The following is a 23,099-nucleotide window of genomic DNA, read 5'->3' as shown; positions in this document are numbered from 1 at the left end:
TGATTATTTACAGGTATTATACCAAAAGGTGCCCACAACCTATGCAACCCATCATCTCAGCTTTTATATTTTTAATTGATTTATATCAAATGGTAGAGATTTGATTTGAGTTTGAGTTTAAGGAAGATAATTTTTGAATTTTGTAGATTGAGAAGCCTGATTTACTTTTTGTATTTGACATGGCATAAATAAATTAAAATGTGTGAAATACCAAGGAGCCAAATACTTTTGCAAGGCACTGCATGTCACTTCCAGCATAATCAGTCATTTTAAAAAGTTTCTTTCCATTTACTGAGGTAAAACTGCCCATATCCTCTGTACAATTCATTTCAATTTATTTCATTTATATCCCGCCAAATCACAACATTGTTGTCTCAAGGTTTTTCACAAATTTGCAAGAATTTCTTTATATACACAGAAGAAACAGAAACAACAACAACAAAAAAAAAAACACAAGAGTAACAGAAACAGAATCCTGAATTGAAATAAAAAAGCAGTCCATCATGGGTCTTTAGGTGGGTGAATAGGTAAGTCCTGGAAGTGTAGGGCCTTCTGGGATCAGTAAAACATCCTGTGATGCAGGGCCAGGATCTGTTAAAGGTCTAGTCAGTGTCTTGGACAGTGAGAAAAAGAGCAAAATCAGTCGGCCGGAAATAACTGCACCTAAGGCATTAATTCACCAGCAGTAAATCAACAGAGAAGCAGAGAGATTATTAATGTGGTTGCCGGCAGCTAACCCTGTGTTTCACTGACGGACCCGGAATTTAGAAATGGTGAGACTGTGACATGTTCCATTGATAATAATAGGAATTAAAAGGAGAGGCAGCATAATTCTATACTACACCGGTATGCTAGTCATAAGAGAGGGAGAATAGATGCATCTTTAGTCTGGACTTGAAAGTCTCTACGGAATCTGACCATTTTATGATCATATTTTGTGTTTTATTTGTTATCAATGTTCTCATGATGATGTTAATCTGTCCATTATGACATGTGCTGCAGCCTTTCTTGGCATGGACACCCTTGTAAAAGAAGTTTCAATCTCAGTGGGCTTCTATTTGGTTAAATAAAGATTATTATTATTATTATTATTATTATTATTATTTCATATCCTCTGTACAAACCTTCTCCATGCTACCAGGCATTTTATTTATTTTTATTTTATTTATTTATTTCATTTATATAGTGCCAGGTCACAACAAAGTTGCCTCAAGGCGCTTCACACAAGTAAGAACTAACCTTACCTTGAGATTGTTAGCTTGCCCTGTATGCTTACATTATACAGCTGTTTAGCCCTTGGTACTCTTAGCATTCTAAATCAATATTGGGCCAATATAATAGTTTTTGTCTACTATTATACTTGCCTACTATTGGCTACTATTATTTTGTCTACTATTATATTGGCCCAATACTGGGCCAATATAGTAGTTTTTGTCCCAAGTGAAAAGTTCAACCAGAAAAATGTCTATAAATAAAAGTTGCCTTTTAAGTTATTAGCTCACAGGAAGGCTGGCATTCCATCCAGTCGGCGGCAGACAAGTCTATAGGCTAAACAATGTTGTTGACTTTTTGATTGCTGTGATGTGGTTTTAGTCAGTTTGTCCTCATTATGTCTCTTTAAATTGGAGATGTAAAAATGACAGTATTTTTTGGGTTTTGAGTTATTACTGGGTTAGTGGGATGGTCTATCCCACTAACCCATACATCTTTCTTGCTGTACTGCCTCACCGATAAATGTTGTTACTGTATTGTTTCTGTATGTTGCAGTGGCTGATCGGAGACAGAGACAACCACTGTGGGATCATCTGTTCACGGGTACAGGGAAAGCCAGTGTGTGGATCAGATGGTCAAAGTTATGAGAGCAGCTGTGAGCTTCAGAGGGCACGCTGCAAAGATCGGACACTGACACTGGCACACCGCAGTCGGTGTCGAGGTGAGAAATGAATGCTACTTTTGGTGTATAATCCCAGCATAACATACGTCACCTTCTGTAATCTTAAAACTGCCTTGTAATGAGTAATCTGTCCAGCTGTTTTCAGGAAATTTGAGTTGGTTGCCAAATACATTTGTAAATTCAGGAAATATCATCCTTTTGTTGAAGTTTGTTATTCATCTTTATTTGTTATATTTATACTCAATGATGTTCTTGAGTGTAATACTTCTCAGCTGTTGACCCTTAAATGTTGAACAGTCTGCTCAGAATTGTATTTATCACTTGACAATACTCCAACTTTAATTGAAATAAAGTGGAAGAGATGAGATTTTATGCATGAACACATTTTTATTTACAATAAAATTGAACACACCTCTGAAATTATTGCACACAGATGTTTCAGAGGCTAATGCAAACTTAATGTGCACTTGGTGTATTGAATATATGTATTGGTGGATGGGTAATGCATAGTACCAGCACATGCTATCAAACACTGCCTGATCTATTAAAATGGTTCATATTATGATGCAGTATACATAATGTGTAGTTAATGAGTAAATATAGCCACAGCATGTTTATTGTGATGCAACTGTGATTGTGATTTATTTATCTCGATTTTGTTTTGTAGGTAAAAATTGGGGGAGAATTGGCCAGTCCCCTGCAGCTCTGGCACCGACCTCTTCATCAGGGGGGAGGGACGTGGAGCTCAAAGGTGAAGACCAGTAACCTCACTCAAATAACATCAGGCCAACATGAGTGGATAATAAGACAAGCTGATTTGGTTTAATTGAATTGTTCTTTGTACATCTTCAAATTAGAAAAGTTGGGATGGTATGTCAGATGTTGTTGGTCATCTGTTGGTTGCTGCCATATGTAGAGGGATGCCACAGTGGATCCAAAAGAGATCTGTACAAGTTTGACACTGGATGCCTTTCTTGGTGCAACCCTAGTTTCATCTGGAGAAGCGCATACAGTCCCTGGTCTTCTGAAGAGGTCTCCCATCCAAATACTAATCAGGACTGACTGCTTAGCTTCTGCCGTGATGGGATAAGGAATACACAGGGTCGATTAGTTGCTGGGATGGTATTGAAAAATTTAACTCCCTGTTTGCGTGGGTTCATCCAGGTTAGGTGGATTGGAAACTTTAAAGTGTCCGTAGGTATACGTGCTGGTGTGAATGTGTTTGTTTGTTTGCGAGCTGGCGTTTTGCGTAAATGCTTGTCTTGAGTGCGAGTCATTGTGCCAGTGTGCACACACAGCGGAGCTCATCTGATCCATAACGATGCTAAATCTATCATAAACATACTGTTACAGCTGCAAGAAGGAATGAACATGCAACTGTTTTACCAAGCTGTTACAATAAAAACATTACAAATACTTACCTTTTAACCTCTTAAACTCTAGAGTCCCCAAAATTGGGGACTTGCCCTGTTTTGGAACATTTGAACACTCATAACTAACCAATGCTGACACCAACATACACGTATTATACAACAAAATGTCAAGCGAAGTCTCCTCTCCAAAAGTATCCACTTCAATCACATATCAACTAACCACAGCTGAAACACCAAGCAAATAAAGACCTAAACTGGAATTCATTTTTTTGGAAAAAAAACCTCATTTACTCCTACCAAATATTATTACTTTCAATTTTTTGCATCCACAACAACCCCTAGGACCTGTCCTTTATCTGATCCAAACCTTTGCATTTTTGACCTTGTACAAGCCGAGAAATAAATCATAATGTATGGGTATGTGATTTTGGTGAAATAGGCTCTAGGGCTTAAGGGGTTAAGCTGTTCCAAATGCGTTCTCCAGGAGAGAGAAAAAAAGGGTCCAGATGAAACAGTCCTCTGTGATTCCAGAAGTGATTAGAGGTGTTTTCAACTGCCAAGCTTTGACAGAAAATGATTAATCCATCCATCCATCCATCCATCCATCCATCCATCCATCCATCCATCCATCCATCCATCCATCCATCCATCCATCCATTTTCTTCCGCTTTATCCGGAGTCGGGTCACGGGGGCAGCAGATCAAGCAAAGCCGCCCAGACCTCCTGATCCACACACACCTCCCCCAGCTCCTCCGGGGGAACCCCAAGGCGTTCCCAAGCCAGCCGAGAGACGTAGTCCCCCAGCGTGTCCTGGGTCTTCCCCGGGGCTTCCTCCCGATGGGACGTGCCCGGAACACCTCTCCAGCGAGGCGTCCAGGGGGCATCCGGAAAAGATGCCCGAGCCACCTCAACTGGCTCCTTTCGACGTGGAGGAGCAGCAGCTCGACTCCGAGCTCCTCCCGAGTGACAAAATAATTATTTTATATACAACATCCGACGCACAAAGCAGATGGAATGGCAGTGCGCAAGAGGGCTGAGCCTGTCCAAAATAACATGTCCACTCCTCATAGCTGCCAGGTGCTCAGATAGTGCTTTTAACAGCCTCGTCCTCACCACAAACATGTCTCTAAAATCCTCACTTGTCCTTGTAGTACCTTGCACACAAACTGCCCCACACTAATGCCTCCTCTCGTACCAAAAAAAAAACAAACATGTTGCGTGGCTCATTATTCACTGTTCATTATTTGGTGGGACCATGGCTTAACAAATGTGAGAGGAATTCAAGTAAACACAATTATTCTGCTTACAGACCAATTAGCCATTGCTAATACAGACCGATTAGCCATTGCCCTCTAAAACCCTAAAGTGTGGGTGAAAAAACCCTCTAAATGCTAAAAATGAGGGTAAGGCTACCCTCTGTCTATAGTAAAATTCCAGAGGGAACGCTGTGCCGATTAGAGTTTAGTTGGTCCTTTTCGTCTTTGGTCTGGAGCACACAGTGTCCATTTGAGAATACCGAGTTATCTGACCACAATACAAGTTTCCACTGGGTAATGGTCCACACAGACACCTCCTAGCCCAGAGACGTTGATGCAGCTCCTGGACAAAGGTAAGGGCCCCTTCACACATAACACAATTGAGGCAGAATGGCACATGAAGGAGGAGTCAAATGCCACTTGTGAAAAATCAGACGCCTCAAATGCTCTGTACATTGTCATGACAACTATTCACTCACACCAGTGGCTGAAAGACAACGAGTGCCATGTGAGTGCCCATTCGATCCCTCTCTCAGCAGGTGTCGGCCAAATTCCAGGTGTTGCATACGAACGAACATTCAACACCACTCGCTGGACACTTAGAAAAGGCGGGGCTATTTGCACTCTGTGCACAAGAGTAAACAGCAGGTGACCACATTTGAGTTGTTTGTGGAAAACTGTCTAAGTGCCACACGAGTGTGGCGTAACTTAACAATACACATGGGCGTGACTGTGCCGAACGCTCCCCCCCAACACACACACAAATGGCCTGTGGAGTGTGTAGTCATCGTCCTTCCCCCAAACACACATGGCTTGTGGAGTGCCCCCCCACACACACACACCATAAATCCAACATTGTCAGTTGTGGCTGAGGTTCCTGGAGTCCGGTTGCTGTCCAGCGCAGTGCACTGCTGAAACAGCTGACCGCTGAGCGCTGCAACTCAGCTGGTGAACATGCAATGCACATGTGTGGATGAACGCTCATGCCCGCATGACATACTGATAATTATGGACCGACACGATCACATGAGGACCGGCCAGCGTCTGAGCGCGTGGCACAGTGTGAAATTAATGAGCCGGTCGGACAGGCTCATGTCACTTCTACCACATAAATTGTAGTTTACATGATAGACATAAAGAGTGGAGATTACATAAAACAAATAAGGGTAAAGGCATGAACTCATTCATTTGTGATTCCTTTGCCCATACGCTTTATTTTGGACATATAGCGCATATCAGCTGATCGCCGACTGTCAGCTGGACGTGACCGTGCACGCAAGGTGTTACATTACCAACACAGACATCAGACAGATGCAGGACAAACACATAATAATACATACATAAAATAAAAATCACAGCATGAAGGCACAGAGAGTGGGCCTTATTTTCTGTGCACAGGTGAGGTCTGCATACAAAGGTGGACATGTCCCCCTGTGACCTGCAGTTGTTCAGATATCTGTGCTCGCAAGTCATAGCTGCGGAACACCTGTACTGGCTTGTAGGATATGAAGTCGCATAACTTTACCATGAGGAGCGGACGTCGGCATGCTGTCCTCATGTGGAAATAATTTAAAGCACAGGGGTGGTGGCCAAGTGGTTAATGCGCTTGGTTTCAGTTCAGAAGGTTACGGGTTCAAATCCCACCCCTGCCACATTTCTCCATGTAATGTGGAGTTGCGTCAGGAAGGGCATCCGGCGTAAAACCTGTGCCAATTAAACATGCAGCTCCACCTTGGATTTGCTGTGGTGACCCCGAGTGCAAACAAGGGAGCAGCCGAAGGGACTTACTATTGCTTCAGCTGACCACCACATCAGCGCTCCGCAATGCTGGTGAATATCGTGCCATGCAGGATATCACCCTATGGGATGCCCCTGTGAGGTGCGTGTCACTTTGTAATAATTAAAACACATATAATATTTGCAGCAGATCACTGCGTGCGGGACACGCCATGCCAGCTGATGTGTTCATCACACATGGGAGCCGACTCTTCATGAGACGGGAGTCAGCTGGCTCTTCATGAGACAAGCGCATCAGGTAATTCATGTTAAACATGAAAGAGAGAACAGTAATCCACATCATTTCATTACTTCCTGGTGTACGTCTAGGTGGATGCTAAATCTGCTCTTTATAACAGGAATGAAGTATTATAAATTGTGGGGTTTTTAAAAATTTTTTGCTGCGCTGGTATGTGTGTGACTTTCCACATGCTCGCACTGTGTTCGTGTGCGCCAACACGAGTGTGCATGAAACCGTCGCCGCGGTATCGTGCACGCCTGTCCCACCGTGTGTCCCTCCTGACAGCAGGTGGAATGTAACCCCATTTGGTTCGCGGATTTTCTTCTGGTTTCTGCTTCTTTCGCCCAACGTCGTATTATATGTGAAGGGGCCCTAACAAAAAGCTTTTTTCCCACAGGGATGTGAGTCTGCATTGTAGTGCTTGACAGAGGTTTCCCAAAGTAATCTCTTGCCCCTGGGGTTTTATCAGCTATTGATGGATGACTGTTCTTGATGCAGTCCATCAGAGGGATCAAAGATCACGGGTGTTCAGCTTCAGTTTGCAGACTTGCTCTTTATGCACCAAAATTTCTCCATATTGTTGAATGATATTATGCAGTGTACAGGGAGAAATGTGTAACAGTCTTTATTTGAGGAACATTATTTAAAATTTAAAAAAAAAAATCAATAAATTTCTCTTGCGTTTGTTGACAGATCCTTTGCCCATCTTTGCTCCTTTTCATGGATACTGCGTTTGTACCAAATCATGATTTCAGTCACCTGTTGACATCACCTGTTTGAAATAAGATCATTATTCAATTTATTTATTTTTGTCTACCTTATTACTAGCCCTAAATTTTCTCAGTCCCAACTTTTTTTAACTTTTGCAAGCCTGAAATGCAGGAGTGGAAGTATATTTATAAATTATATAAAGTTGACCAAACAAATCATTATTTCATACTGTACCCAATGAAGCAGAAGTCAAAGTAAATGTTGGAGTCACTGCATTTTTTTATTTGCATTGTGCATACTCAGTAAGCTTCAAAATCACAATCAAATTTGAACCATTTTTTTTATTGTAACCTTGTAACCTCATCTCACCATCAGGAGTATATATTTCAAACTTAAAAATCAGGGAAAAACAAAAATACATCAGTTTGCTTGAGATTTATTTTCAAGATATTGCAGTTAGGTCAGTGAACATTAGAAAGTTTTGATAAAGATATTTTTCATTTTTCATCTCTATCGGCTTATATTTTTATAGACCAGACTCACAAGGGTTTGCAACTGATCTACAGCAAAGATTGCTATGTCGAGAGTAAAGGTTGGCCCTTTTTAATCCCTTTCCCCCCAGCTACCAGAAAAAGAGCAGTACCAAATAAATACATCTTTGGAATGATTGTTATTCCCACTGCAGAGTAAAACATGGTTTTGTTTCATAATATCAGCAGTGATCCAAAAAAACTGAAGCCAGGCAAAGCTCATGCAATTATTGTAGATGCAGCAGATCTGTTTTATTGTCATGTAACATTCGCTTAATTTGTGTGGACAGCTCACAAACCAATGGAAAATGGTTTGCATTCAGGAATGATTAATAGTGTACAGCCTTTGGGTTTTTTAAGATTTGTTATAAAAACATTTTCTTCGGCACCACTTATTTTATTTATTAGCCTTTGATTCATAATATGACATTGCCAATATGATCAAAATTTGTGTTGTCTGGAAAAAGTTAAAAATTATTTCTCCTGAAGGGAAAAATTTTAAACAAACAGACTGTCTTGAGCTACTTTTGGCAGCAACCCATACAGTCTATTGTAGTGACCATAGTGATGTCATAGATCACTTGGGGGCTTCCTCTGACTTGTGCGAGGGATGCTTGAAGCACACAGCGAAAGCCAATCAGAGTAGAGAAATTCAGAGTGACATCAGCTGGCTGCTCGATCGGGCAAAATAATCCAAGAAGGCAGAAAATGTTATGAAACAGCTTTTTTCTGTATAAATCTAATATGTTTCTCATACATTTTCTAAAGGGCAACAAGGTGGCTGAGTGGTGTAGCAAACTCAGTCCCGGCGCCAGAAAAAAAATATTAAGGGGGTGATGAGTTTATCACAGGGGGCGGGGTCGCTCCCCTCCCCCCCAAAAAGAAGTGCGCACCGGAGGGGACGTGCCTCTGAGCGTGCGTAATGAATTGGGTGCGCTCCTGGAAAGCTCATGTATTTAGGCTGCGCCGTTGTAAGAGACTGACTAAGAGTAAAGAGTGATGACAGTATTTTTTAAATTATTATTTGAATGTATAGACCCTCGGTCAAGTGATCTCCTGCATACCACACAGAGCCGGTGTTCTGTCGAGATGAGGTGTGCCAACTTTCGACACTCTGAGCTGTGACGTACCTTCGTGTTGTCCAATAGGAACGACACATCGGGCCAAAACACGGAAGACTCCTGGCAAAAACCACTGATCTGTACAAAATGGATCGGACCAATCCGATTGGTGCAGAAACCACTGATCTGTACAAAACATTAACGTGTGACAGGACTGCTCATTCAGTTTTCTGAAGAAAAATCCTTGGAAATGTTTTTTTGTTGTTGTTTGTTACCTCAGAATTTCTGATTACTGTTTAAAAAAATTTAGAACACTTGTAATTAAAATAGCTAAATAAATCAATAAATGGTTCTTTAGAAACCTTTCATCTGTAAATTAAAACCACCTGTTATTTCAGATTAGATAATTTCTTGTTTAACATAAGGAAGCTCAGACATTTATTTTTAGACAAATAAAATAACATGGAAACTTGTATATTTTTTAAGTCTGGTAGATTATTTATATCTCATTTCAACCAGAAAAACAAACACTAAATAAATACAAACGTTTATTATAAATGCAAAAGGAAATAATTTAACAATGACTGCAGTGTGATTGTAAAGTAGGATTTCTGTGACATAAACCTCATGATGAATTTTTTTAATAGTCATTTAAACTTGTAATTTCGTCAAAATATGTAATTGCCATTAATGTTATCAGGACAGAGTCATTTCTAAAATATGAACTTGAGCACAATAAGTGGAGAGCTTCTACTTGTGCAAATGTCTTTTGACTTTGATTCGTGGACATTTTTAATGATCCGTTCATTTATTGTTAAAATATAAAATGAAACAGCTTATTTAAAAATAATAAAATAGTTGCTGTTCAAAGAGCCTTTTATTTAGAAGCAGGTGATGTTCTGCTGGATTCTCGGGACCAGATGAAGGTCTCTTCTGCAGCTTTGAACTCTGGTGGTGTTGCTGAAGAGCAGAGATGTTTTCTTTCAACTGGACTTTGTGGTGTTCAGCTCATCAATGGAAGTGTGGTTGTCTGCACAGCAAATGTTCCTGATTGGGACAAATAAAAATATTTCTTTAAATATAAACTCAACAAAAATATAAACGCAACACTTTTGGTTTTGCTCCCATTTTGTATGCGATGAACTCAAAGATCTAAAACTTTTTCCACATATACAATATCACCATTTCTCTCAAATATTGTTCACAAACCAGTCTAAATCTGTGATAGTGAGCACTTCTCCTTTGCTGAGATAATCCATCCCACCTCACAGGTGTGCCATATCAAGATGCTGATTAGACACCATGATTAGTGCACAGGTGTGCCTTAGACTGTCCACAATAAAAGGCCACTCTGAAAGATGCAGTTTTATCACACAGCACAATGCCACAGATGTCGCAAGATTTGAGGGAGCGTGCAATTGGCATGCTGACAGCAGGAATGTCAACCAGAGCTGTTGCTCGTGTATTGAATGTTCATTTCTCTACCATAAGCCATCTCCAAAGGCGTTTCAGAGAATTTGGCACTACATCCAACCAGCCTCACAACCGCAGACCACGTGTAACCACACCAGCCCAGGACCTCCACATCCAGCATGTTCACCTCCAAGATCGTCTGAGACCAGCCACTCGGACAGCTGCTGGAACAATCGGTTTGCATAACCAAAGAATTTCTGCACAAACTGTCAGAAACCGTCTCAGGAAAGCTCATCTGCATGCTCGTCGTCCTCATCGGGGTCTCGACCTGACTCCAGTTCGTCGTCGTAACCAATTTGAGTGGGCAAATGCTCACATTCGCTGCCGTTGGGCACGTTGGTGAGGTGTTCTCTTCACGGATGATGCGAAGGAGATGTGTTGCACTGCATGAGGCAAATGGTGGTCACACCATATACTGACTGGTATCCCCCCCCAATAAAACAAAACTGCACCTTTCAGAGTGGCCTTTTATTGTGGGCAGTCTAAGGCACACCTGTGCACTAATCATGGTGTCTAATCAGGATCTTGGTATGGCACACCTGTGAGGTGGGATGGATTATCTCAGCAAAGGAGAAGTGCTCACTATCACAGATTTCGACTGGTTTGTGAACAATATTTGAGGGAAATGGTGATATTGTGTATGTGGAAAAAGTTTTAGATCTTTGAGTTCATCTCATACAAAATGGGAGCAAAACCAAAAGTGTTGCGTTTATATTTTTGTTGAGTATATATAAAAAAGGAAAAAAAAAAGGCACAAAACGATGAAAAAAAAAAAAAACGCCTGAAAAAATAAGTTATTTAAAGTTGAGCTTTTGTGGTGTTTGAAAAAAGCTGTAGCTTTATTTGGTAAAAATAAAAAAGACTGAACCATTTACAAATTAAAGTGTTCACTCAGATCAACTGTGCTAAAAGGCTAAGCTAACGTTAGCCGATCATTAAACCTTCACAGTTCAATAAACGTCACGTTTTATTTTTACATTATTCTCACCTCAGTAAAGCTGCAGAACTAAAGTCCGTTGGGCAAACTGGGACTTTGCATATATCCAAAAAGTGGGAGATTTCGGACTGAGTGGGTTTGCTCCATCACCCCGGCAGCCTGGATCGCTCTGCCCAGTGATGATGCCTGAAGGCGGGCTTCTCCGTGTGGGTCGGCCCGCTGTCGCGGTTCGATCGATATCCCACCAAGTCGTAAGTCCTCCCTCGGTCGGTGTCACTCCGAAAAGTAGCTGAAAAAAGCTTCTCCCAGCAGGGTGATAGGAGAATCGTTCTACTGCTGTTTTTTAAAGGTTTTTTTGTGGTTCAGGCGACCGAAGTTCAAGACGGCGATTGCTGAACTTTTTTCAGATTGTGGAAACAGCCAGAGTGTGTCATAGCAATCTCTGCCCCCTTGCTGCTTCCGAAGCGACGCGTGTGACGTCACGACGCGTTGGAAACGCACCGCCCTCTGCCGCACTGACAAGCGCAATCCTCAACCTATCAAATCCCTTGAACACAGACACACGCCATATCCATTTGTTTTAAAATTAATTACTTTAGTTAATTAATTTGGTTTATTTGTTAAATACGTGATATTATTGAATAACTAATATTTTGCTATATTTTCCAGTATTTCTTTTTCTTTCTTTTTTATTTTTTTGATAACTCTAACATCCGAGGGGGCGAGGTTGATGACGTGAGGGGGCGTCGCCCCCAAACGCCCCCTCGTGCCGCCGGCTATGAGCAAACTTCATTTCGTTTGTGTGTAAATATAATATTACATATTATGTAAAAGCTAGTGAGAAATAAACACTTCTAAAACAGAAAACACTATTTTTGTAACCTGATAACACCTCCAGAGTATAAAATGTCTCTGGTTAAAATTAGATGACTACATTGAAAATTAGATGACATTTTTACTATGCCCTTCTTTATTTCATTAGTTTGCCTGTCAAACATAATTAAAGAAAAACAGGGCTTTTAATGTCTCTGTAGGGCTGCCTTACCACAACTAACAAGCAAGCTCAGACAGCCACAAGGCAAGACATAACAAAAACACTACCAACATCCTCTGATCATGCACATGTTTTTACATTTCCATAAAGCAGAATCCTTTAAATGAGTATTCACTGAGACACAGGACTGTTTCTGCTGGACCTATACCAAAAGGCTGAATTACCCTTGTCTCTAAAGTCAGACTGACTATACTCAGATGAGGTCCACATTTATAAATCATGTAACCATGCCGTGATGACATCATCAGTCAGTTTTGGCTCTGCCAGTCCTAAACTCTGGAGTAGACAGCGTGTCTGTCTGTCAGATCCACAGGTTACTTTTTAAAAACTTTTATTTATGTAAGAAAAAGGTTTGCCAAGAGGTAGAGGACTGTGGTGTCACTGGTCAGCTCCGCTGGTGTGAATTTATAAACAGAACTGTTGAAAAATGAAGTCCAGCTCAACAGAAGCTGTGAGTGCAATAGCTGGTGTGAAGCATACTTCATTCCCGCTTTCACATCTGCCTTAAGACCAGGTTTCACTCATCAGAGCTTCAGCAATGCCAGCTTGGTTTCCACTGAAATAGCACGATGCTTTACTCTGTGTTTTTAACACCTTGTCTGTTGTAATGATGAGTGGAAACCACAATGCTCCTGGAAGTGTAATTTGACAAGGAATCTGTTCATTTTTTCTGAATGGCTTTTAAAACAGGGCTTCAAATGCAGATTAGTTTCTTTTCACTTGAGTGGTCCTGAACATCATTGGTATTTTAACGTTTCTGGTTTTGGGTTCCGCCTTAATATTATTGTTTCCCAACTGGGAACACAGAATGGAAGACAGGAAGTCAATCAATTTCAATCAATTTTTTTTTTATATAGCGCCAAATCACAACAAACAGTTGCCCCAAGGCGCTTTATATTGTAAGGCAAGGCCATACAATAATGATGTAAAACCCCAACGGTCAAAACGACCCCCTGTGAGCAAGCACTTGGCTACAGTGGGAAGGAAAAACTCCCTTTTAACAGGAAGAAACCTCCAGCAGAACCAGGCTCAGGGAGGGGCAGTCTTCTGCTGGGACTGGTTGGGGCTGAGGGAGAGAACCAGGAAAAAGACATGCTGTGGAGGGGAGCAGAGATCGATCACTAATGATTAAATGCAGAGTGGTGCATACAGAGCAAAAAGAGAAAGAAACAGTGCATCATGGGAACCCCCCAGCAGTCTACGTCTATAGCAGCATAACTAAGGGATGGTTCAGGGTCACCTGATCCAGCCCTAACTATAAGCTTTAGCAAAAAGGAAAGTTTTAAGCCTAATCTTAAAAGTAGAGAGGGTGTCTGTCTCCCTGATCTGAATTGGGAGCTGGTTCCACAGGAGAGGAGCCTGAAAGCTGAAGGCTCTGCCTCCCATTCTACTCTTACAAACCCTAGGAACTACAAGTAAGCCTGCAGTCTGAGAGCGAAGCGCTCTATTGGGGTGATATGGTACTATGAGGTCCCTAAGATAAGATGGGACCTGATTATTCAAAACCTTATAAGTAAGAAGAAGAATTTTAAATTCTATTCTAGAATTAACAGGAAGCCAATGAAGAGAGGCCAATATGGGTGAGATATGCTCTCTCCTTCTAGTCCCCGTCAGCACTCTAGCTGCAGCATTTTGAATTAACTGAAGGCTTTTTAGGGAACTTTTAGGACAACCTGATAATAATGAATTACAATAGTCCAGCCTAGAGGAAATAAATGCATGAATTAGTTTTTCAGCATCACTCTGAGACAAGACCTTTCTGATTTTAGAGATATTGCGTAAATGCAAAAAAGCAGTCCTACATATTTGTTTAATATGCGCTTTGAATGACATATCCTGATCAAAAATGACTCCAAGATTTCTCACAGTATTACTAGAGGTCAGGGTAATGCCATCCAGAGTAAGGATCTGGTTAGACACCATGTTTCTAAGATTTGTGGGGCCAAGAACAATAACTTCAGTTTTATCTGAGTTTAAAAGCAGGAAATTAGAGGTCATCCATGTCTTTATGTCTGTAAGACAATCCTGCAGTTTAGCTAATTGGTGTGTGTCCTCTGGCTTCATGGATAGATAAAGCTGGGTATCATCTGCGTAACAATGAAAATTTAAGCAATACCGTCTAATAATACTGCCTAAGGGAAGCATATATAAAGTGAATAAAATTGGTCCTAGCACAGAACCTTGTGGAACTCCATAATTAACTTTAGTCTGTGAAGAAGATTCCCCATTTACATGAACAAATTGTAATCTATTAGACAAATATGATTCAAACCACCGCAGCGCAGTGCCTTTAATACCTATGGCATGCTCTAATCTCTGTAATAAAATTTTATGGTCAACAGTATCAAAAGCAGCACTGAGGTCTAACAGAACAAGCACAGAGATGAGTCCACTGTCCGAGGCCATAAGAAGATCATTTGTAACCTTCACTAATGCTGTTTCTGTACTATGATGAATTCTAAAACCTGACTGAAACTCTTCAAATAGACCATTCCTCTGCAGATGATCAGTTAGCTGTTTTACAACTACCCTTTCAAGAATTTTTGAGAGAAAAGGAAGGTTGGAGATTGGCCTATAATTAGCTAAGATAGCTGGGTCAAGTGATGGCTTTTTAAGTAATGGTTTAATTACTGCCACCTTAAAAGCCTGTGGTACATAGCCAACTAACAAAGATAGATTGATCATATTTAAGATCGAAGCATTAAATAATGGTAGGGCTTCCTTGAGCAGCCTGGTAGGAATGGGGTCTAATAAACATGTTGATGGTTTGGATGAAGTAACTAATGAAAATAACTCAGACAGAACAATCGGAGAGAAAGAGTCTAACCAAATACCGGCATCACTGAAAGCAGCCAAAGATAACGATACGTCTTTGGGATGGTTATGAGTAATTTTTTCTCTAATAGTTAAAATTTTGTTAGCAAAGAAAGTCATGAACTCATTACTAGTTAAAGATAATGGAATACTCAGCTCAATAGAGCTCTGACTCTTTGTCAGCCTGGCTACAGTGCTGAAAAGAAACCTGGGGTTGTTCTTATTTTCTTCAATTAGTGATGAGTAGAAAGATGTCCTAGCTTTACGGAGGGCTTTTTTATAGAGCAACAGACTCTTTTTCCAGGCTAAGTGAAGATCTTCTAAATTAGTGAGACGCCATTTCCTCTCCAACTTACGGGTTATCTGCTTTAAGCTACGAGTTTGAGAGTTATACCATGGAGTCAGACACTTCTGATTTAAAGCTCTCTTTTTCAGAGGAGCTACAGCATCCAAAGTTGTCTTCAATGAGGATGTAAAACTATTGACGAGATACTCTATCTCCCTTACAGAGTTTAGGTAGCTACTCTGCACTGTGTTGTTATATGGCATTAGAGAACATAAAGAAGGAATCATATCCTTAAACCTAGTTACAGCGCTTTCTGAAAGACTTCTAGTGTAATGAAACTTATTCCCTACTGCTGGGTAGTCCATCAGAGTAAATGTAAATGTTATTAAAAAATGATCAGACAGAAGGGAGTTTTCAGGGAATACTGTTAAGTCTTCTATTTCCATACCATAAGTCAGAACAAGATCTAAGATATGATTAAAGTGGTGGGTGGACTCATTTACTTTTTGAGCAAAGCCAATAGAGTCTAATAATAGATTAAATGCAGTGTTGAGGCTGTCATTCTCAGCATCTGTGTGGATGTTAAAATCGCCCACTATAATTATCTTATCTGAGCTAAGCACTAAGTCAGACAAAAGGTCTGAAAATTCACAGAGAAACTCACAGTAACGACCAGGTGGACGATAGATAATAACAAATAAAACTGGTTTTTGGGACTTCCAATTTGGATGGACAAGACTAAGAGACAAGCTTTCAAATGAATTAAAGCTCTGTCTGGGTTTTTGATTAATTAATAAGCTGGAATGGAAGATTGCTGCTAATCCACCGCCCCGGCCCGTGCTACGAGCATTCTGACAGTTAGTGTGACTCGGGGGTGTTGACTCATTTAAACTAACATATTCATCCTGCTGTAACCAGGTTTCTGTTAGGCAGAATAAATCAATATGTTGATCAATTATTATATCATTTACCAACAGGGACTTAGAAGAGAGAGACCTAATGTTTAATAGACCACATTTAACTGTTTTAGTCTGTGGTGCAGTAGAAGGTGCTATATTATTTTTTCTTTTTGAATTTTTATGCTTAAATAGATTTTTGCTGGTTATTGGTAGTCTGGGAGCAGGCACCGTCTCTACGGGGATGGGGTAATGAGGGGATGGCAGGGGGAGAGAAGCTGCAGAGAGGTGTGTAAGACTACAACTCTGCTTCCTGGTCCCAACCCTGGATAGTCACGGTTTGGAGGATTTAAGAAAATTAGCCAGATTTCTAGAAATGAGAGCTGCTCCATCCAAAGTGGGATGGATGCCGTCTCTCCTAACAAGACCAGGTTTTCCCCAGAAGCTTTGCCAATTATCTATGAAGCCCACCTCATTTTTTGGACACCACTCAGACAGCCAGCAATTCAAGGAGAACATGCGGCTAAACATGTCACTCCCGGTCTGATTGGGGAGGGGCCCAGAGAAAACTACAGAGTCCGACATTGTTTTTGCAAAGTTACACACCGATTTAATGTTAATTTTAGTGACCTCCGATTGGCGTAACCGGGTGTCATTACTGCCGACGTGAATTACAATCTTACCAAATTTACGCTTAGCCTTAACCAGCAGTTTCAAATTTCCTTCAATGTCGCCTGCTCTGGCCCCCGGAAGACAATTGACTATGGTTGCTGGTGTCGCTAACTTCACATTTCTCAAAACAGAGTCGCCAATAACCAGAGTTTGATCCTCGGCGGGTGTGTCGTCGAGAGGGGAAAAACGGTTAGAAATGTGAACGGGTTGGCGGTGTACACGGGGCTTCTGTTTAGGGCTACGCTTCCTCCTCACAGTCACCCAGTCAGCCTGCTTTCCCGGCTGCTCGGGATCTGCCAGAGGGGAACTAACGGCGGCTAAGCTACCTTGGTCCGCACCGACTACAGGGGCCTGGCTAGCTGTAGAATTTTCCACGGTGCGGAGCCGAGTCTCCAATTCGCCCAGCCTGGCCTCCAAAGCTACGAATAAGCTACACTTATTACAAGTACCATTACTGCTAAAGGAGGCCGAGGAATAACTAAACATTTCACACCCAGAGCAGAAAAGTGCGGGAGAGACAGGAGAAGCCGCCATGCTAAATCGGCTAAGAGCTAGTAGCTACGCTAAGCTAGCGGATTCCTAAAAACACGCAAAGTGAATAATGTGTAAATAATTTAGAGGTGATTCAGCAGAATGAGTGCTTTAGTTAAGGCACGTAAAGATTACAATGGGAAACAAATCGTAATCTAGATAACTAGATCAATCTAACTGCGCAGATTAAACAGCTAACAGATACAGAAAAACACCGCTGTGCTCCGGAACAGGAAGTGATACAATACCGCAGTGAGAGCCAACCACCAGTAGCAAGTGAAGTGAACTCAACACCAAGTTATTACAAGCGAAATTTATTGTAATTAGTAAAGAATGAATGGGGCAACATGGTGACGTAAACCCCGTTCAGACTGGGTTTGGCAATCTGGCTCAAACCAGATTCAATCTGGATTGCTTTCTCGACGGATGGCGTTCAGACCTGTTTTTCAAATCTGTGTGTGTGTTTGTGTGTGTATGTGTGTGTGTGTGGGGGGCTGGATCTAGGCTTCTCAGTGCAGGTGTGTGTTGGGGGATCTGGATGGTTGGAGCATGTGTGCAAGAGATGTACCACCCATCGAGACACGCCGCCGTACAACCACACACGCACCGCGAGATGCATGTGCATGTGTGTGTGTGTGTGTGTGTGTGTGTGTGTGTGTGTGTGTGTGTGTGTGGGGTGGGGGGTCGGGGTGGATTTGGACAGTTAGAACATGTTTGAACATCAAAAGCACAACCCGCCATTTCTCTTGGTGAGAAAGCGCCGCAGAGGAAGGAGGTTGTTTGCTGTCCTCGCTGCTGCAGCCGCACTGAAAGCCGCCACAGTGGAGAGAACAGTGTTAGCACACGAACGTAGTGACGAAGTCTGACATCATCATCATTGAACTAGCCGGATTCTAGCGTCATTTGTGTTCAGACTTTGCAAAATCCTGTTCATATGCAGCTCAACCCACCTCTCCTATGATTATACAAAATCATAGTGAGGAAATCTGACATCATCACCCTCGAGCAAGCCGGAGCTCAAATCTGGCTCAACCCACTTTTTTTAAAGAAAACAATCCGACTTAAATCCAAATAGTGTCGATTTGGGTCAGAATCCGGCTTGAGCCAGATTGCCAACCCCAGTTTAAATGGGATCTTAGTGGTTAGCACTGTTGCTTCACAGCAAGAAGGTCTTGGGTTTGGTTCCGATCCGGTCCTTTCGATGTAGGGTTTGCAAGTTCTCCCTGTGTTTGTGTGGGTTCCTTCTGATTTTGGCTTCATCCAACTTCCAAAGACATGCAGGTTAGGTGAATTGATGACTTTAAATTGACCGTAGGTGTGAGTGATGCAGACATAGAGATTCTTCAGAGATCTCTACAAACTGTCTTTTCAATAAGTTACAGATGCCGGTCAGTCGAAGTGTCGTGTTGAGAGGACACAGGCTCTGGAGCAAGCAAGAAGTCCCCAGGAGTCCATGTTTGTACCACAATGCAACGAGGATGGGACATTTGCTCAGGTCAGGTTTAGTCTCTGGCTTCGCTCAGTTCAGTTCAGTTTTTTATACAGCATCAAATCATAGCTGGTTATCTCAAGGTGCAACACACATGAGCAAGGTCTAAACCTCAATGAGCAAGCACACGGACAGTGGTAAGAAATACTCCCCCCACATTGTTATTATAGGAAGAAACCTAAAGCAGACCAGACTCAGTGGGGTGACCATCTGCTATGGCCATACTAACATAATAGAATAAAAGCACAACACAGTATTGTCAGAACATGCACTTACCTATATGTTAAGTCTTAATTTTCCCTTTCTTTTTTTGTTATATTTTCCTAATACAACCCCTGGCAATAATTATGGAATCACTGGCCTCGGAGGATGTTCATTCAGTTGTTTAATTTTGTAGAAAAAAAGCAGATCACAGACATGACACAAAACTAAAGTCATTTCAAATGGCAACTTTCTGGCTTTAAGAAACACTATAAGAAATCAAGAAAAAAAGATTGTGGCAGTCAGTAACGGTTACTTTTGTAGACCAAGCAGAGGAAAAAAATATGGACTCACTCAATTCTGAGGAATAAATTATGGAATCACCCTGTAAATTTTCATCCCAAAAACACCTAACACCTGCATCAAATCAGATCTGCTCGTTAGTCTGCATCTAAAAAGGAGTGATCACACCTTGGAGAGCTGTTGCACCAAGTGGACTGACATGAATCATGGCTCCAACACGAGAGATGTCAACTGAAACAAAGGAGAGGATTATCAAACTCTTAAAAGAGGGTAAATCATCACGCAATGTTGCAAAAGATGTTGGTTGATCACAGTCAGCTGTGTCTAAACTCTGGACCAAATACAAACAACATGGGAAGGTTGTTAAAGGCAAACATACTGGTAGACCAAGGAAGACATCAAAGCATCAAGACAGAAAACCTAAAGCAATATGTCTCATAAATCGAAAAATGCACAACAAAACAAATGAGGAATGAATGGGAGTAAACTGGAGTCAACGTCTGTGACCGAACTGTAAGAAACCGCCTAAAGGAAATGGGATTTACATACAGAAAAGCTAAACGAAAGCCATCATTAACACCTAAACAGAAAAAAACAAGGTTACAATGGGCTAAGGAAAAGCAATCGTGGACTGTGGATGACTGGATGAAAGTCATATTCAGTGATGAATCTCGAATCTGCATTGGGCAAGGTGATGATGCTGGAACTTTTGTTTGGTGCCGTTCCAGTGGGATTTATAAAGATGACTGCCTGAAGAGAACATGTAAATTTCCACAGTCATTGATGATATGGGGCTGCATGTCAGGTAAAGGCACTGGGGAGATGGCTGTCATCACATCATCAATAAATGCACAAGTTTACGTTGATATTTTGGACAACTGAAAGGATGTTTGGGGATGATGAAATCATTTTTCAAGATGATAATGCATCTTGCCATAGAGCAAAAACTGTGAAAACATTCCTTGCAAAAAGACACATAGGGTCAATGTCATGGCATAGGGTCAATGTCAACGAACAGATCTGATTTGATGTAGGTGTTAGTTTTGGGGATGAAAATTTACAGGGTGATTCCATAATTTATTCCTCAGAATTGAGTGATTCCATATTTTTTTCCTCTGCTTGGTCTACAAAAGTAACCGTTACTGACTGCCACAATCTTTTTTTCTTGATTTCTTATAGTGTTTCTTAAAGCCAGAAAGTTGCCATTTGAAATGACTTTAGTTTAGTGTCATGTCTTTGATCTGCTTTTTTTCTACAAAACTTAAACAACTGAATGAACATCCTCAGAGGCCGGTGATTCCATAATTATTGCCAGGGGTTGTAGTACTGCTGTATCAAATGTCTTTCATACTGAAATACATGAACTGGTGGCCAAAAGTTTGAGAAGCAGACTTTATACCCACAGTGTTATATGTAGGTTCAATCTTGCATCCATTCAGTCACTGTCACTGAAGTGCCCTTGTGCAAGCTTCAAATGTATATGAAGTTGAATGCCTTGCATGGCAGAATCCTGACACAAGATCACCATAAAGTGCTTTGAGCATCTACCTATATTAGAGTGATATAATTGCAGTCTATCTACTGTACAGTTTTTTTGTTTGATGTGTGATCAAGCAAACAAATCAAGCATATTGTTGTAATTTTAAAAAATAAATAAAAATGTATTTTTGTTGTTTGTATGTGCTTCTGCAGGTCCAGTGCCATACTTTAACAGGTTACTGCTGGTGTGTCACCACTGATGGCAAGCCAGTGAGTGGCTCCTCTGTGCACAACAGGACCCCGGTGTGTTCAGGTACTGGAATGGAAACACTAGTACGCTTGTGGATGATACATATGTATCATCCACAAGCTTAAAAAAGTCTTTAATAGAGGTATGTCAAAGTCTTTATCATGCATAAGACAGCACAGTCTGCATCTGACCTACAGTGATACCGCACATGTTAATCACAGTCTTATTTCTTGTTTGTTTAATTTAGCATTATTTATAAAATTGCAGTACAGTAGATCTTTTATAGGCTGGAGTAGGAGAGGTAACAAATGTAGAAACTTTTATTGTTGTTACTTTGGTAGCATTCTGTGGCGTCAAGGCTGGTTCAAGCACCACTGACTATGGATTGTCATTTTTCTTTTTTCCCCACTTTGTTAGTGATTATTATGGTTATGCTTTTGTGGAATTATCAAATCTTGCATGTGCAAAATCAGTACAGCCATTGTTATGCCACACAATAAGCTCTCTGCTGTAAAATGTAAGACACAGGATAAGAAATATAGAAAAAGGCACAGTTTTGACATTTTTATAATAAATAAATAAATAAATAAGTAAATAAATTTCTTCAGCTTGGCAAAAACGGTAAAAACCTTGTAACTGTTAGAATGGCCAAAGCAGTGGGTCACCCCTTTGAGTCTGGTTGGCTTGAGGGTTTTTCCTCAGTATCATCAGAGGGACTTTGGTGGTAGCAGCATCATGCTGTGGGGATGTTTTTCAGCAGCAGGAACTGGGAGACTAGTCAGGATGGAAGGAAAGATGAATGGAGCAATATACAGAGACTTCCTGGATGAAAACCTGCTCCAGACCGCTCTTGATCTCAGATTGGGACAACGGTCCATCTGTCAGCAGGACAGTGACCTTAAGCACACAGCCAAGATATCAAAAGAATGACTTCAGGACAACTCTGTGAATGTCCAGCCAGAGCCCAGATGTGAATCCGACTGAACGTCTCTGGAGAGATCTGAAAATGGGTGTGCACTGGCGCTTTCCATCCAACCTGATGGAGCTTTAAAATAAATAAATAAATAAATTTACAAAGATAAAAAAAGCTTTTTCATATTGTCATTATGGGGTGTTGTGAGTAGAATTTTGAGGAAAAAAATAAATTTACTCCATTTTGGAATAAGGCTGTAACATAAGCACTGTGAATACTTTCTGGATGCACCGTACATTGGGCTGAGATGTTGCTTATGATGCGACACATACTCTCTGCCTTGTCTTTTCTTCTGTCTTGCATAAGATCCAATATCTTCATTGTTTTTTCCAAAGGCATGTACTGTATTTAAAGCTCCAATGGCCTCAATGATACTAGTACTACAACCTGACCATTTACAGCGAGTTTCGGTCAATGCCCTGCTCTCCTTTTCTTGTCAAATGACAGTGAATATCCTAAATGACATTTGACCCAAATCAATCATCTGGGACAAGTAGAGTGTCAGGTAGTAAATGTCCTTCGCTCAAAATTTCTTCTATTTTAATTGGTTGCATTGTCTAATTTTGCTTGTTGACTCCATACATTTGTACATGCTTGACCCAGCTACCTGCATGCACAAAATGACAATGGCATTTGGAAATCTAAAATAAACTTTTTCTAATAATGTCTGTTTTCCAAAGATGATGAACTATACATCTCTCAGATTTAATGGTCAGTAGTAAAGTAAAGCGGCAATATCAATGTTTCGATGTGTGCATACATTCAACAGAATGTAACAGAATCAATGCAACCTTTTAATCGGCTAACTAAGAGGCGGTGTGAGTGGACATTATACTGTTATCTTTTATCCTCAGGACTTGTGTTAATTTTAAACTGAAGGCAACTATAGAAAATAACCA

At 40.9% G+C, this 23,099-nt stretch overlaps 1 protein-coding gene across 6 annotated transcripts in view; it reads left to right on the top strand.

Moving 5' to 3' along the window:
• The window catches only part of smoc1 (SPARC related modular calcium binding 1), a 177,045-nt gene that overhangs the window by 63,648 nt on the left and 90,298 nt on the right, over window positions 1-23,099 (top strand). For 5 of the 6 annotated variants that reach the window (XM_034195208.1, XM_034195205.1, XM_034195202.1 and 2 more), the window contains exons 2-5: window positions 1,768-1,933; window positions 2,562-2,645; window positions 18,882-19,000; window positions 21,191-21,290. In XM_034195208.1, the coding sequence (XP_034051099.1) occupies window positions 1,768-1,933; window positions 2,562-2,645; window positions 18,882-19,000; window positions 21,191-21,290 (469 nt within the window). The remainder of the gene's footprint in view (window positions 1-1,767; window positions 1,934-2,561; window positions 2,646-18,881; window positions 19,001-21,190; window positions 21,291-23,099) is intronic. The other variant, XM_034195206.1, reaches the window with a different exon arrangement.

The sequence above is a fragment of the Thalassophryne amazonica genome, chromosome 19 (genome assembly GCF_902500255.1).
Source record: "Thalassophryne amazonica chromosome 19, fThaAma1.1, whole genome shotgun sequence".
NCBI lineage: Eukaryota > Metazoa > Chordata > Actinopteri > Batrachoidiformes > Batrachoididae > Thalassophryne > Thalassophryne amazonica.
Note: the sequence above shows the minus strand (reverse complement) of the source record. Positions and strands in the feature narration are given on the sequence as shown.